Consider the following 17,194-nt stretch of genomic DNA (forward strand, 5'->3'; position numbering starts at 1 on the left):
TGTGTGTGTGTGTGTGTGTGTGTGTGTGTGTGTGTGTGTGTGTGTGTGTGTGTGTGTGTGTGTGTGTGTGTGTGTGTGTGTGTGTGTGTGTGTGTGTGTGTGTGTGTGTGTGTGTGTGTGTGTGTGTGTGTGTGTGTGTGCGTGCGTGCGTGCGTGCGTGCGTGCGTGTGTGTGATTTATATTGAGCACACGACAGTTAATCATGCACCAGCTTTTCTGCCCAGAAGCTTTTCTCACTCAGATCTCATTGTATTAGTATTCAGAAAGGGTCCCCCCTCACCTTCATACACACATACACACACACACACACACACACACAACATAGACACACCGGGACAGACAGAGAATGAGAATGATAGAAATAAGTGCTTAACAATTCAGAACAACTTTTCGCAACTTAATCCACAGCACATAACAAAGCAGACAAATGTAGTTCCCAAGGACAGCGTGTGAAAAGGCCGCCAGCAGGGGACTAGAAGAGAGACAAAGCTGAAAATGTTGCTCGACTCAGACTTGGGAATCAGCCTCTTTGGAAAGAAGAACAAAAGTAAACTGTTGGTCTCTGTTGTTCCATGGCAAAGTTTCATGCCACGTTAGCCTTTTCTTTCCCCTCTAAGCAAGATATCTCTCATTTGCTCTCGCTCTTCTTCGTTTTCTTACCTTTCTTACTTTATTGAGAATCGTGCAAATCACGTCTCTTCTCTTATCTTGTCTCAACAGTAGAGGAGGGGGCAGACATTGTTTTTGGGAGTTGCCAACACTTCTCTATCAGCTGTACTCTCTGAAAATGTTGAACCTGTCTTGCTCTTTAGGCTGTGTGTGTATGTGTGTGTGACTAGACCGTTCAGATTAGAGTTTGACTGATATGGGCCTCAGAAGGTTGATAGCAATGATTTTTTGACACTCTGGAGAGCCTTCTTTTTTTCAAATTTGACTATTAAATGCAAAAATGTCCCCTAAAAATAAAACAATTTTACTTTTTTTATTAGAATTTTAGTTTTGTCATAGTGTAAAAACCTCTGAAAAAGCATGTGGGAAATAAAAATAAGCAAAAACAATTAAAGTAAGTCCGGGTTCTCCGGTTTCCTCCCACATTCCAAAGACATGCACGTATTAGGTTAATTGATGACTCTTAATTGCCCGTAGGATTGAATGGCTGTCTGTCTCTGTTGGTCTCTATGTGCCCTGCGGTAGACTGGCGTCCTGTATAGGGTGTACCCCGCCTCACGCCCGATGTCAGCTGGGATCGGCTCCAGCCCCCCCGCGACCCCGACAGGGACAAGCAGTTGAAGATGAATGAATGCATGTAATAAAGATGTTCATTCTAACTTCCAACCTGTCTAATAGGGCAGCTTGGTCAGTGGCCCCCTTTACTGTCTGTATGAGATGCACAGGGCTTTCATCTGACTTTGATGTAAACCCATCTGCAGCCGTATCAGGTGCTCAGAGCAACTGCTCAACCGTGGCGCCGTGAGGTGACATAGTAGTACATAGAATATTTTAAACAAACACAGGACTTTCGCCCAGGAGACTGTTGTTCATGTCCCTGGTGAAGTCAACATTGACTTGAGTTAAGTTCCCATGACAAGACTTCAAAGTTTTCAGTATGCTGTACTATCACACTACACAAACACAAACACATTACTGACTGGCGACAGGGGAGTCACTCACTACTAGATCAGAGCCTACTGTCACAGCACATAGCTATCGCCAGATGGCTTTGTCGCCACCTTTGACCTGCAGTCGGAGCTCCGGCAGGAGGTGGAATGCACCACACCCTACTGCAGCAACTTCTCCTCTGGCCAGGAGCAGAGCTTCACCTCGCTGCTCTGACGGTCCCGGGGGCAGCAGAGTCCGTCTGCGGCTGCACAGACAATAAAGTTCCTATTGTTACAGGCACCCCCTCCTCTTGCACTCTCATTGGCTTTTGGACTCCCCAACACCTCCAGATAGTTAGCCTGCTAGATATCTGGAGTGTGTCTGTGAGTCACCAGGCACCAGCACTGACTTGCCTCAGATCTAGGGCTTTGGTTGGGGAGCCAACAACTGTCTGCAAGTGGAAATTCAGGCCTTAAGTCATGTAGTGGGCTCTAGTTATGCAAATAAATGAACTTACTTATTTAGCATACCTAACTATATTACATATGTGAGTTAAGTAACAAACCTAATTATTTTAACCAAAACCACAATACTTTCCTAAACATTAACAAGTAGTTTTGTTTGAATTCACAAAGTTTCACGTATTTGCGTCTATCGGACTACTCTGCATGTTTAAAACTAACGGCAAAGAGGTAGCCATAGCGTCAAGAAGGGACACTAAGGGGTCCTGGCCATGCGGCCGTGTGTGAGTGAGGGTATGTTGTATATTCAGTGTTTAATAAAACACTAGTATCATCTAGATTCATTCGTAAAGTGACATACGTAGTTTGAAACGTAAAGGTGCTTGTCAGTGTCCTTCCCCTTAATGCTGAAGCTGTCTTTCAATCTCCTCCTGTGTTCCTCTTGTCAGCTCATTAGTAGTTACTGAGGTATGGGTGCTCTTCATCCCTCCTTGTCTCTGTTTTTCTCTCCAAAGTTTTCACTCGTCTTCTGGCTTCCTCCTCTTTCGGCTCCCTCTCTCCATGGATAATTAATGCTCAGATGCCTTCCCTCTTGCATGTTCACCCCATCGCTGCAAACAGCCCTTCAGCAAGGCTGCCTGTGCTTAGGTTGTAAACACATCACATTTTTTGATAAGTTTTGTCTAATTCCTTTTCATGAGTGGATGTACTTAAGCATGGCGACTGTGACTCGTCTGTCCCTCTGCCCTCCTCTGTCCCTCTTCCCTTCTTTCCTGTCCACATCGACACCACCTCTACAGTATCAGGGTGGCTATCGCTCTCCGCACTGCTGGTTGTGAACGTATTAATTCTTGATTAGAGTTCACACTTTCGCTTTCTCCGATTTGCTCCGTGAAGTGAGAAATCACTTTCTCAATGAGAATAATTGAACACGGGCAGGGGGGTGCCAGCTCATTACCCACAAATCACAGGGAGCAGGGGCACCTTAGCTGAAGACAATAATGACTTCAGGGAATAAAATGGGGCCGCCAGCATGGAGCCAAACCCGCGTGGGCAGCAGAGAACAAAGCTGGGATAGGACGATGCACACTCTCAACACTGTTTCTTAAGGCGAAATCATTTTGTGCTTATCTTCCTACACCTTCAGTGGAATCCAATTACTTGTTTTCAGAGGGGCCGTGTCTAGGCTTTGGAGGGTAATGCTGAATCTTTTGTAGGAGGAGCATATTGAGTCAAGGTGTTGCTGTTCTGATGTCTTCCTTTAATGGTCATTAAAAAACCATCAACACCATAACCCGACCCAAAGGACAAGAAAGAAACAGAGCTATGCAGGCTAATGAAAGTATTGTCTGTAACACCTACGGATAAAAAGCTTTTTACACTGGCTCTAGATGGACGTTGGTGATTGACAGAACCAGATTTCCCACAGTGCAAAGTCATTCACTCCTATTTCTTTGATTTCTTTCATTTTTCTCACCCTCTCTTTCCCTCAGTGTTTTTTTTTTTTTTAATATGCCACACATTTCCACTCCCAGCAGAGTGCCAAATGAATCCACTCTGACACAATGAGGTCCATTGTCACAATAGGCTTTTCTCACTGTTTTATAGGCCCCATTAGGGGGGCAATGCTTTTAAGTTGCTGAAGGAATGTAATAATGCCCCGACTGACAGTAAACATCCACATCCTAAGGCCGCAGAGAAACATGAGACAGGGGCTGCTTTTCCATCTCGGCTGAAGAGACCCGTTTTATTTGCATCGGCCGGAGAACAGTTGGATGCAAACGGAGGGAATGAGGTGGTTTCATTTCATAGCCAAGGAGATGGATGAATAGAAATCGCGCACCGTTTCTGTCCAATTTTATACCACCATTTGATAGAGAAAAGCCAACAGCAACGTATAAAGAATATCTACAGCGGTATACAGTGCATGTTTCAGCATATGCTGTAAAGGTCTTGCTGCCACATCATGAAAAAGAGTCATTTTTATGTTTGTGTCCATCAAATGTCAAATGTTCTGGCAAATTGCCCTCAAATATCATACACCTTGTCACCTTGGAGAGGAGATTCCTGTAAGTTAAAGTGAATATAACCAGATAAAGAACAGATGCATGATTAAACGTCCAAGCTATAAGTGTACAGTGTGAAGATGAACTTACTAAGACTTTAGATGGATACTGTAATCATTCACAGCACACAACATAGTGCAAGGCATGGGGAAGTATGAAAAAATAGTTTCAAATATCTTCGAAGCTCTGACATCCCAGATTTGGTCAAAAACGAAGACCTGGTGACAGGGATAAGGATGATATAACCTTTGTATCTTACGGTCTAACATCTAGATTTAAATTGAACATCTTGGATATTGGAGCATCCCACCATCACATTAATTCACCACCCAGAAGACAAATGATATCACGCTTGACTGCAGTAGCCTACCATGCAAATGTATTGTAACTTTCATCAAAGTTCCCCTTTGTTCCCAGTGATAGATTATCTATCTCGAGCTAGTTTTAATCCTCATATTTCAGTGAAACAAAAGAACAACCATTTCCTCTCTGGACTGTCTGAAATCTCTAGCATCCATTTGAAATTGTTCCGCAGTAAAACATGCTAAATCGCTGGTATAATCCTTTGAGCGTCTCAAAGCTGGATGCCCACATTGAATTTAGAATGGCTCGGTTAGTGCTCTTGGTGTCATTCCAGCGTGGAGCACCATAATGGGCTGTCCTTCTCCCTGCAGAGCAGTTTACCATTGGAATCTCTCCTCTTTACACTCTAAGTATACCGGCTATGGGAGCTGTTGTTTAGAAAAGCACCCCTGCTGAGCTTCATCACAACATAGTCTGATATTCCCACATGTAATCATAATTTCAACCAGAACCATGCTGACAACCTTTCCCATTTTGAAAACAGTGTAGCGAAGACACATCCGATGGTTTGCTTGGTGGGATTTATGTGTGTCTGTTGGGTTGGAAAGTCAGACTCCTGCTGATGTTGTTATATGATTGGTGGAAACATCAACAGATACCTAGACATGTAAGTGCGCCTATGGGTACTCTGTGCATCCTCCATTCCTGTTTTGTTGGTGTGTGTCTTCCCACCTTGTGCAACATGTACACTGTTTACATGCTGTGAATTGATTAGCCATGCTCCGATCTGTCTTGTTTGTTGTGACACTGATGACATCCCTATTCTCTTATCTCATCAGTGATACCGATCACTTGTTGTATTTAGCAGGTAAATTATCTTCAATTCTAATTAGCCCACTCCTTTGATCAATCCGTATCTTGTTTAACCATGCATTCAGTGCCCAGCCCGTTCTCATTCCTAGAGCGTTAAATTCTGCTATTTTGTCTTGACCTTCTGTGTTTGGCATCAACGCATAAGGCAACCTTGTCAAACTGTTAACCTGTCTGCAGAATTATGAGATGCTCCGTGCAAATGCTTCAGGATTAGTGAGTGACAAACTTTGTGTAAGGAGGAATCTTGGAGTGGTATATGGGTCAGACACTGACTGGCCTTTCACCCAGGAGACCATGGTTTATGTCCCATGCTTCACTGGACTGTAACAATGTTACTATTTTCAACCATACCCGTGATCTTTGTGGATTTGTTGCGTAAACATAACTACATTGTTTTGTGTGAATATGCACATTAACCACGTGTTCCCCCAGTTTCAAACAGCAAGTGTAGGGAAGCACCTTGCATTTGACATGCATGGTTACCCAGTGTATTGACAACTGACGCCAAAGGGTCATGACAAAACGGCAGTATGTGACGGGTTATGATGAGGATGGCAGCTCCTGGCCATAAAGTCTGCAAACACAAAAAATGACTTTTTTATATTAGAATAATTACATAGCTGCTAAAGTTTGATTAACTCAGACAACCTCCTACACCTTCCTTCCTCCCTTTCATGCATCCATCCCTCCTCCTTCTCCTTTAAAAAGCACGCACCCCTGCCACAAACCCCTCCTTCCTGGGTCAGCTAGATTACTGTGGCTGTGTCTTTTGGGACCTCTCTTCATTACTGGCCCTCCACAGGCCCCTCATCTCCACACGGCCTTCATCATTTAGCCCTGGCTGAGAGCAAGGACTCGGCCAAATGGCTTTCCGTCTCGCCCTTATCCAAGAATTTCAGCTTCCAATTAAAATGAAATGGAAAGTGCCCCCCCCCCCACTGCTCCCATGACGCTCCAGACTAGCCCCCGTCCCCTCCCACACAACCTGCTCAAACAAGCCGGCAAACAACGGCTGATCTGTTGAAAAGACCATTCATCCCCTGTAATAACTTGCTGCAATGTGTACCAAAGCTTTACTTTCCACTTAATTATTCATAGTCCAACATCATTCACCCTGATTCCCTCTACTTCATGTTCAGTGTATTTAGAGATTGAGGTCACAGCGTGTTAAAACATCCTATAGAAGATGGAGATTCTTGTGTGAATGGCTGCTCTTCACATTTTCTTTCCCGATGCTGCCATTATTACTCGCTGATACAACATTTCTATCATAGTAAGTGTTGTATTAGATAGTCGGATGACAATTTGGCAGTGCAGGGAGCGTCGTTTGTTGGCAGCCACGTGCTACTCAATAAGTCAGTGTGATTCTGACTCACGTAATTGCAGAAGCGGATACTAATAATAATAATAAAAATGAATACGCTCAATTGCAATCCAGATCCGAACCACGGGTGGTTCTCATTGAAATTCAAACACCAACTGTTATTTCGACTGGGGTAACATTCGCTCACTGACCTTCACACTTTGAAAGATGGATTAAATGTTCTGAGCAGTGGAAAGCAGACTGTCCTCCCACTTAATAAGCTCAGAATGATGATTAATCTTTGAAAAGCAGCACAGAGCTCTTTTAAATGCATGGATAAAGACCCTGGATTCAGCTGGGACCGTCCACTCAGCTGGGCTTCGCAGTCAACCCCCAGGATTATCTGTTCAGAATCACCTCCCTTCACCTAAGCCAGGTGTCTGGAAAGTCATAATATCCCTTTTGAACTATTTTTGTATGCACCAGAAATCTGCTTTAAACACCCCTTTGAAGTGCTATTCTAATGCAAACTCTTTGAAACACTTCGACTGTATTCAAACAACATTATTCACAGAGCTCGCAGGAGTAAGAAGTGCTCTGGACAAAAGCTGGTGATGATAACTCTATTCGCAGTAATTCCTACCCGATTGAACCTCTGGTTCAGCTCTCTGGTACAGGAGCGGTCTGCTCTGGTCATGGCTGTTATTGATGAGGTTTGGAAAAAGTCTTGGGCCTCTCCGTCCGCTTAGGGCCTTTGTTATTGACCTGGTGATTGATTTAAGCCCTCATAATTAGCAGGCCTAATTTAATTAAAGTGCAATTTAACGATACAGTGGGCAAAGGCATAGGCAGCTGTGTCATTGATAGATCAGCCCAGGCCTGATATGAAACAGGCACTGGCAGATGATGTATTCCACACAAAGCAGGACTCTCTCTGTCAGGGCAGAGACCAAAGAAGAGCAGAAGATTGTAGAGACAAATAGAGAGAATGAGTGAAATAAATAGAGAGACAGGGCTTTGTCCAAATATCAGCCCACAAACAGCACTGTCCCCCTCTCACCCCCACCCCACCACATCTCGCCGCTCTCTGTCCTGATGTGGACAAATGCAGCCTCACATCTCTGATTTAATTTGCTTAACAGCATTAGGGACCTGTCTGTCCCTGTAATTTGCCTCAAGTAAATCCACGTCAGAGGCTGAACTTTTATGAGCCAGAAGCCATGTCTTATATACAAAACAAAGATAGACTGATCTAAAGGCTGGCTAAAAAGAGATATTGATGTGGAGGAGTTAAATTAAACTTCGCCAATTAGGAATACAATATGCCAGGAGTATGACTGGCAGGTAAATATGTAATTTAGAATGGAGATCTATTAATAAATGTAAAAAACAGATTTGCAAAACAATTGTTTAACGTCTTCAGAGAGCTTAAAATGACCATGCTTCCAGTTCCAAACAGATTCTTGATACCAAACCCCGCTCTCCACCGTCCTAACCCAGCACAACAACACATATTTGACTCCCACTCGTCATTATCAAAAGGAATACTACATCTAATCTGGAATGCAAGTGCTCTACTTTGAACAAGGCTGGGGCCCATGGGTGCGTGGTGTGAAATATGAAAGAAAGCACATGTCCTCATCAGAGGGCAGCCACACTCGGCTTCTCCCCTTGGCATGCAAACATAGGACTCTCTCTGTCACCTTCCTACACTCATATACGAAGCTAGAGATAGCAGGCACCAGGGTCACACTGCTTTGATTTTCTTCCAGATCTGCAGTTTCCAGTCCAATAGGGAGTTAATATTTGCCAGACAAATTAAACATTCATTGAAAGAGTTCCTGAAACCACGCTGTACAGTATATTCTGTGTACAACTCTCTTCGCATCAACACAATAAATCCTCACTGATACGCATTGAAATCAGCATTAACTGACATCATCATGATCCCTAAGATCATAACAATATAAAGAAGATAAGGAAGTATGCTGAAACTGGTTTTGCCTCTCTGCTGACAACCATTAAGTGCCATTTAGGGAACTTGTGGGTAGGATGAAGCAGGTCATTATGACCCTTCATCATCCACTAAGCAGTTTAACTCTTCGCTCTGCCTTTTATAATGTTCCCCTATCCCCAACATAAATGTAAAAAACTGTCGCATTACCTTAGTCATTGTGACGTATTGGTTGTTTTAATGGCGTTGGAGTCCGATGGGCTGGGAATGAAGGGTTAACGATGGTTGGAGAGGGTGGGGCTGGGTCACTGGGTGCAACAGTCACATCCAATCTATTCACAGAAGCCATTTTGGTGCATAATTTGGCCCCGATGGCATTTTCCTCTGAGGGGATGGATGTGGGAGATAAAAGACCTTCTGTAACATGCAGAATAATCCATGTATGGTCAGTTATGTCACAGCTCAGACCAGGCCATTCTACACACTGCATATGCCATACAGCAGCAGCTGGTGTAGGCAGCTGCTCGATTTTGAAGTTGGGATCATCTGTGGTTCAAATCGAGGTGAAAAATCTTTGTGTTCAGTGCCATAAAGCTTATTTTAACTGCTGATTGAAAACAGTTAGATTCGGATTCCGGTTAAGATGGAAAAGTATTGGTAATTGCTTTGTGAGGTCAAAGGAGCTTTAATAGGACAATTAAGAGTTATTACCGGCACCTTGTCTTTGTATGTCAATGCCATTGTGTAATGCAGCGGTAATGTGAAGTCCTTGTCGGTCTTCTCTGTTGTACAGTTTTTAGTCGAACTGCATTAACTGGAGGTAATGAGCGTACAATTATGGCTCCTTAACCTTTTGTGAGGGAAATGAAAAGCCTCCGCCTTTGCTGCTATATATATTTTTCTTCTTTACACCTCTGCTCACTGAAAACAGATCCTTTAACGTGTTGCCATCGTTTGTTACCTTTGGCTAGTTTAATGTTTCCACAAGGGGCGTACAGTATGTCACCTCGCACAATTAATGTTCCATACATCCGGCTGGCCAGATATGAGGGAGAGGGAGGGCAGTCATTTTACTGAGTGTTCAGGTTCAATTGCTTGTTTCCTTTATTTTTTCATGCAGTGGACACACCACATTGTTCTTTTTGACATAACTCTATATCCTGTTCTTTGGCCTCCATTGTTCTGCTGGGCACAGGCAGTCTATTGTAAGGGTACGTTTGTCAACATGTGACAGGGAGGCCTGTTCTAAACATGAAGCTGCCACACAGATGTGGACCTCAGCCCTAAAGCAGGGGTGGTGGCCAGGAACACACCATTTGCTGCAACCTTTGAACTTGCCCTTGTTAAGCCCTTGACGCCAAATATGGGCTCAGGAGGGAGTCCCAACCCTTCTCTCCCTTTCCCCTAACAGCTACATGTTGTACTAGCCCACAGCTAATGGCATGACACACACACACACACACACACACACACACACACACACACACACACACACACACACACACACATACTTACAGTAGGTGTCCTTTAGGACAGTGGTTGATGGAGGATGACAGCTTCTCAACACACCCTTTGCCCCAACCCCCAAGCAGTGAGATTCAATGTGTGTGTGTGTGTGTGTGTGTGTGTGCGCGTGTGTGTGTGTGTGCGTGTGTGTGTGTGTGCATTTCATGAGTAGACAGCTGCTACCTCGCTTTCTCCCACTGTTCACTCTCCGTCTCTCTCCTTGGTCCTCTCGACCCTCTAACCTGTCTGTCCATTTGAAGGTAACAAGACTCTGCACTTTGCAGTTCTCTCCCTCTCCCTCTCTCTCTCTCTCTCTCTCTCTCTCTCTCTCTCTCTCTCTCGCTCTCTCTCTCTCTCTCTCTTTCTCTCTCTGCCCCCCCCCCCTTCTTTTTTTCTCAATAATCTAATGCTGCAGCTGTCTGATGGCCAAGCCTTGCTTTTTGCTTTCCTTCATTGTTAAAGAGGCTGGTGGATTTCTGGCCACAGATCAGGGCTCCGAGCCCTCCCTACTGCATAAGAGGGAAGCAGAGAGAGAGAGAAAAAGATGGAGCTAGTTGAAAAGCTTTGTTGCTTCCCCACTCCACTGGTTACCAAAGGATCAACAGGGTGCTAAAAGCACTCAGGGGGAGAAAGAAATGGAGGGGTTTTAGCGAGGGGGGAGGGAAGGATTCAGAATGATGGAGAGACAAAGAAAGAGAGAAGAGGGGGCGAGTGGAGGGACAGAGAGATGGATGTATATTTAGCCTCCTTTGCTGTCACTCAGTGCACACAGCTTCTCCACTGACACGAGGACAGACAATAAGTGTGCTGGCAGTGAATATAAAGGGAGATGGCTTCTTCTCCTGCCCCTGGTCACAAGGAGACACTGACCCCTGCGCAACTGACTCACGGTAGAAAATCAGCAGCTATCCTTCAGGGCTTCACTGCCTGAAATGTCAATCTTAACAAGTCATTATTTATCAGATTCAGCCTTAGACGCGCTCTGTGTTTGTCTGGTTAGAGCACAGTCTTTGTCCAGAGTCTCTAATGAAGAGGCCGTGCCCTTGCTGGTTGGATAGCCCCATCTTGACTCTAATGAACCACAGTGGCCACTTAAGCACTGCCTTTTGAATCCGGTGTCAAGTGTCAATCATGTCTTTCTGTATGTGGTGCAAATTTACTGGCAGCTGAAGCGTGTTGTGCATTCAAAAATACGAATGAAAACAAGCACAATGTCTGAGAAAATGTGCTCTTGCATCAAATCACTAGTACTTACAAGACCAGTAGTGTACAACAGGTTTGTTTCAGCTAGATATTTTGACCGTATGTTTCACTCTATCGTGCTAACCATGAGTATATTTTTCACAAAAACATTACAAATCCTGTCAAAGCAGTGGATTGAGTCCACTTTAATATCTGAAGTAGTTCAACTGTTCCACCGCTGTCCTTGGAAGGAAAGTCGATATCTGAATCAAGAGTGTTTAGAGTGGATCACTGCACTTGTATCAAGGAGAAAACAGTTAAGAAAGTTCTTGAAACAAGTGAAAATCTCCTCCTGTTTGCAGATTTACCCACTTTTAACAATTAAAGGTTTCATTGAGGACAATCCCTGCTTTCTCACCATACGTTATCCTTTCTGTTCCATTACTCTCATTGACACCTCCACTGCAAACTCACTCATAACAGCCTCTTGAACCTACTAGTGGCAAGTTTAGCAGACCCCTTCTTACACATATCTGTGAGGCTGATAACGGCTGATAACCACTGATAATACCCATTCAATGGAGTGATAACAACCAAAATGGGTGGATGCCATGGTTACTACAATAGGAATACTTGCCAGACACCAGTCTAGACACCACTGGTGCTGACGTTATGGATGGTGGGATGTGGAGCAAGACTGGGCGCTGGATGTGATTAAGACTGGAGGTGAACGGTTTGGAGGAGGGTCGCATCGATACATCTGAAATGACAGCTGACCGCAGCAGACTTTCCTCTAAGCCTGTTATTTCTAGCTTTTGTTTTTGCATATCAGTAGAAAGATGCAAAGAGGCAATCCACAACCACTTGCTATCTACAGGAGCACACTAACAGGCTGGAGATGGTTGCTGAGAGCTGCTGTTAGGAAAGTTAATTACATGTCACTTTCTGTGATGATACACTGTGAATCAGCTCTCCTCTCAGATCACTCTTTTGTCTAATGTGACAATTATGTTGAATACCATCGCCTCCTTCATTTCCTTGCTGAGAATGGCATTTATGTTTTAAAGTCAACATAATAATTTGGCGTTCAAGACTCCGTTTCTGCAAATCTTTCCGTATGCTCGCAGTATGTGGTCTTACTTTTATTCTTCTTGTCCAGTTCGACCTGCCACCTCCACAATGCCCTCTCGTCTTCATTCGTGATTCCCACAGATGGCCGGGTCAATCGGACACAGCATGTATATGTAGAAAATCGTACCATCCCACCTAGGGGTTTTCATAAAAGGCTTTGTGAATAACAGTCCTGTGAGGCACCTGGGACCTCAGCTGACACATAATTAAAGGCAGGGCTGACTGACTGACTGGCTCATTTTCATACCAAACGGTTAGAAAGGGGAAAAAGACAGGTAGGGTGAGTCTCTGTCTCCTAAGGTAGAGGGGCTGATGGAAATTTCATGCCCCCACTCTTATGAATAAAGAGGGGAGTGAGTCCCTCTGTACCACGCCTGTATGTTGCAAAAGATAACCTGGGCTCTGAAAAGGTTTGAATCATTTCCATACAGAAACCCGAATGGCACCAGACCCATTTGGATGTGCTTGACATTTACTAAAAGAGAGAGAAAAGGAAGGTGAGGGCGGAGAAATAGCGGTGGCTAACAAAGCATTTCAGCGGACCGTCGCCTGGAGACGACGCGCTGTCTGGGGGCTGACAAGCTGACACACACACACACACGCACGCACACGCACACACACACACACACACACACGCGCGCGCTCACACGCACACACACACAGACACAAAGTTACTTACAGGACTGCTAGCAAAAACTGGGATTACCTTGTTCTTTTAAATTTTTGATGTGCTTGGCACTTGTCAATGAACGTCCCGAGCTGCTCCCGTAACCAAACCCTTCAACAGATGAGTTGAAATTGAACCCTGTGATATTAAATATGTCTCCCTCCTCTTCTACATGCAGCATGTCAGCACTGCATGTAAGTGCCCTGCTCGATCTGTACCATCCCCATAAAGAGAGCTCAGATAAAGATTTTATCCCCCATTAAGGAGAGGCTGCTCTGCTCTCTCGTCCTAGAGCCTAGTTAAATCCTCAGACTTCTGGCTGCCCTGTAAAAGCCACCGCCTCCCAGCCCGGCTGCCTAATGGCCCTGAAGGAAGATGAGTAAATGAAATGAAGTGAGTGAGAGAAACAAATGACAGCGGGCGTGACCACTTTCCTTCACTCTAGACCTGATCGCATCACCGCAGAAAGCCGGCAGCAGTGCCATGCCCCAGGCCAGACCTGATTGATTGAGCAAGAGTAATCGATCAAGGCCACTTTGTCACTACAGTCGCTGAAGTTTTTTGGCCAGGGAAGGATGTTTCTGCACCAGCATCAGTGTTGCCGTCTGTTCTCCACTGAAAGTCTCTTTTGATTTAGAATTGAGGCTGTTACTTGTTCCTGCAGGTAATTGGATTAAAAGCCAGAGCAGAGATATAGGGAGGAGGGGAGGAGATGCAAGCACAGCCAAATAGAAATAATGACATTGAGAGTGCAAGTCTTTTACTTTGCTGGAGCAGTCTTTTAATGATTTATCCTGTCTTTTTTTCTTCCTTTTTCTTTCTTTCCTTTTAGGAGGAGGAGGAGGAAGAGCGAAGGAGACACGAAAGGAGGATTGAACGGATAGAGCCTGTAGGGAGGGCCGATTCCTCATTGGAGCACGCACCTGTGTTTAGTCTAGAGTGAGTGATCCCTAACTACCCCGCCCCACACCTTATACCATGCAGTATGTCTTTGGGTTGGTTCAACCAAATTAAAGAAGAAAATAAGTTTCACCACTTCTGGTATCTACCTTTATAGATAGTGTTGGTCTTATTTGAGATATCCTTCTCTGATATATTTGCCACCACAGCAGAATATTGTTTGTAGTGCTGATACATAAAGTATAATGTAGAGCCAGTGAGTTATCATTGCGAATAATGACAGGGTGATGCGAGATGTTTAATCACCCTGAAGGGGTTTGATTCGGAGTAGCGACTTACTTTCTCTACATTATTGCCCTTTGTTACACGGTTACTTACAAAATAAATCAGTGATTTGTCACAAAATATTGATTTAACAATGATTCTATTGATTTAAAAATGGTCCTCCAGCATCAATAATCAGAACTGCGTCAATGGTAACGGTTATTATTCGGAAATGACGGACCATATAATGCCTTAGTTGAACAATCACAAATGAGTATTCAACAAAACTATGTAATACATTTAGATAAATGGTTTGGCAGGAACTATTTTCTACTGTTAGGTAGTCCCCATGCAAACGGTTCACAGTTATTATATCCATTTTATATGGGGTGGCTGAAGACATTTCAAAACCTGACAAATAACACATAAACTATCTGTGGGGCTAGATACCACTGGAGGTTAGAAAGAAAATGTATCTTTTACAGCTTTGAACTGACCTTTGATTTTATAACAGTGACACCAGAGAGTTGAATACCGTATTTTCCGCACTATAATGCGCACCTTCAATGAATGGATTATTTTGAAACCTTTTTCATATATAAGGCGCATAGAATAGACTCTACAGTCGAGGCTGGGGTTACGTTATGCATCCATTAGATAGAGTTGCGCTAAAGGGAATGTCAACAAAACAGTCAGATGGTTGTTGCTTCCTCCACTTCGGCACCATTGATTGGTTCATGTTGAACTCTCTGTGGCTGCTGCTCTATTCCCGTGTTCTACTGCGTGACTAATCTCCTTGAGTTTAAACTGCGTCGTAAGCGTGTCTCTTAACAGGAGCCATTTTGGGCTCTTTACACAAACACACACATGGAAATGAAACGGCACGCTTCGCGCAGTCATATATCTCAACATGCACCGCACGTTACTTCTTCTACGGGGGAAAATAGAGTCGGCGGCTGCTTAGCGTAGTTGCGAGACCTGTTGTGGCTCAATATTGGGCCATATATAAGGAGCACCGGATTATAAGGCGCGCTGTCGGCTTTTGAGAAATTTGAAGGTTTTTAGGTGCAACTTATAGTGCGGAAAATACGGTAATTGTCAGAACATTATCACTTAAATGCCACCTTATTACCACATGCATATGTCGACACAAAGCGCGCACGAGCGCCTCCCTCAATCAACCTCATCACACACACACACGTATCTTCATCATGGTCGCTTGTGTTCATTTGTCTACATGTCTTTATCTTCACCAATTAACCTCCTCCTCCTCCTCCTCCCTTCCCCACACAGTTTTCAATTAATCTGTTCTCTTTTAACACAACAATCTGATCTTAATCACTTAATTGGAGTCTCCATTTGGGTCCCTAATCAACCCTGAGGTCCACCAGCCTGACTTTGTAATGGATGCCTTTGCATAGAGGACACAATGCAGCCTCCACCAATAAGGCCGCACCATCCCCCATCCCATACATCCGATCAACGTCACGTCATGTCCGACCATGTCGTCTTTTGTATCCTGCTGTTCTACATTTTCTTGTTATTCCTGTTGTTTTTTATTAATGCACGTCTCCCCCTGCCTCCTCCTTCTTCTCATCGCCTCGGCCTCATCCATCATCATCCTGCAGAGGCCTGCTCAAGTCAGTCGAGGTGTCCAATGGAGGAGGGCCCCTGGGGATCCACGTAGTGCCTCTCAGTTCGCAGGACGTCAGGTAAAAGAAAAGACAATCTGGGGAACAACGCAGCTTGGTGTACAACAATAGCTAGTTAGCTTCACCATCCAATATGTCCCCTGCATCATTGTGTTCGAAGACCTGTGGATGTGGATGATTTTCACACTCTCTGCTGTTCTTTCTTATTGTTCATCCTTATTCACATTTTTTACATGTTGCTCCAGGCTGTTTTTCCAGCCATCTTCTTTATTTTTGTGAGTCTCACTGCTGAAACACCACGCCCATACCCAGCAACGAAAATTCCGAAGCCCCAAGTGGGAAGGAGAACAGATGAAAGCAGCTTTTACTCTTGACTGCACAGTTTTGAACACGACACTCTGCCAGTCATGTAATGCTTTTATTTTAAGCTAACCTATGTCCTCAGTCACAGCGGTATCCACTTTGCCTTGAAGGTGACACAAACTGCATTCTTTAGCCTTTTTTTATAACCGACGAGGAGTGTTGATGACAGGGGACAAGAGGAGGAATGCATCCTGGTTTACAGTTATCCCAGAAAAAATAAAGGACAGAGGAAATGGCCAGATGTAATCAAACTAAAAGCCTGTGTATAACACTGGCACAGCACCAAGGTGAATGTGACTACTCAGCGCTGGGAGAGGGAGGCAGGGGAATGAGGTGAAAAGACAAAGTGAGGAGATGGAAGGGGATGACATTTGAGGGAGAGAGGATGGCTGTCATTGAAGATTGCTGCGTGTCATTTCTTTAGGACACTATAATCCCACTGCTGTTTATAAGCAAGTGTCAGTAAACTATATTTAGCTTTGACCTCGTGCCATTGACTCCCTCAGAAACACTGTGACACGCTGAGTTATCATGCGTCAGAGGAGAAAAGTCACAATTCATGATGAGTCGCACTCAAAAAAGTTCAAATCCAGATGTTAGTAAGGCATTCTATTATCCTTAAAGGATGACACTACAGGTGAATAGGGTACAAATGTTGAATAAGGGCGCACTCACACTGTCCGTCCGTACCGTGCCCCGGGCTTGTCCCCCCCCTCACTCTCCCCCCAGGCCTGTTTGTACTCACACTACCTGGGCTTCAGTGAATGCTTCTTGCCTGTCTTTACGTCACCACGCCGTTACACGTCAGACGCATTGATTGACGTCATCGGGATGCGTCGTTTTGTTTACAAATCTTTCCGTAGACCTCAGAGTGTTTGTGCGTCTTGTCCGACTGTTTTTGAATATTTTCATCCGACCAAATCTGCAGTAAACACTCCGCCTCCGCATCACACCAAGGTGAACCTTTCGC

At 44.4% G+C, this 17,194-nt stretch overlaps 1 protein-coding gene across 3 annotated transcripts in view; it reads left to right on the forward strand.

Annotated features, from left to right (window-relative positions):
• The window catches only part of LOC310963228 (partitioning defective 3 homolog), a 365,271-nt gene that overhangs the window by 150,796 nt on the left and 197,281 nt on the right, over nucleotides 1–17,194 (forward strand). For all 3 annotated transcript variants that reach the window (XM_083935934.1, XM_083935936.1, XM_083935935.1), the window contains exons 6-7: nucleotides 13,878–13,984; nucleotides 15,838–15,921. In XM_083935934.1, the coding sequence (XP_083792060.1) occupies nucleotides 13,878–13,984; nucleotides 15,838–15,921 (191 nt within the window). The remainder of the gene's footprint in view (nucleotides 1–13,877; nucleotides 13,985–15,837; nucleotides 15,922–17,194) is intronic.

Source organism: Echiichthys vipera (genome assembly GCF_963691815.1).
Source record: "Echiichthys vipera genome assembly, chromosome: 21".
Taxonomy (NCBI): domain Eukaryota; kingdom Metazoa; phylum Chordata; class Actinopteri; order Perciformes; family Trachinidae; genus Echiichthys; species Echiichthys vipera.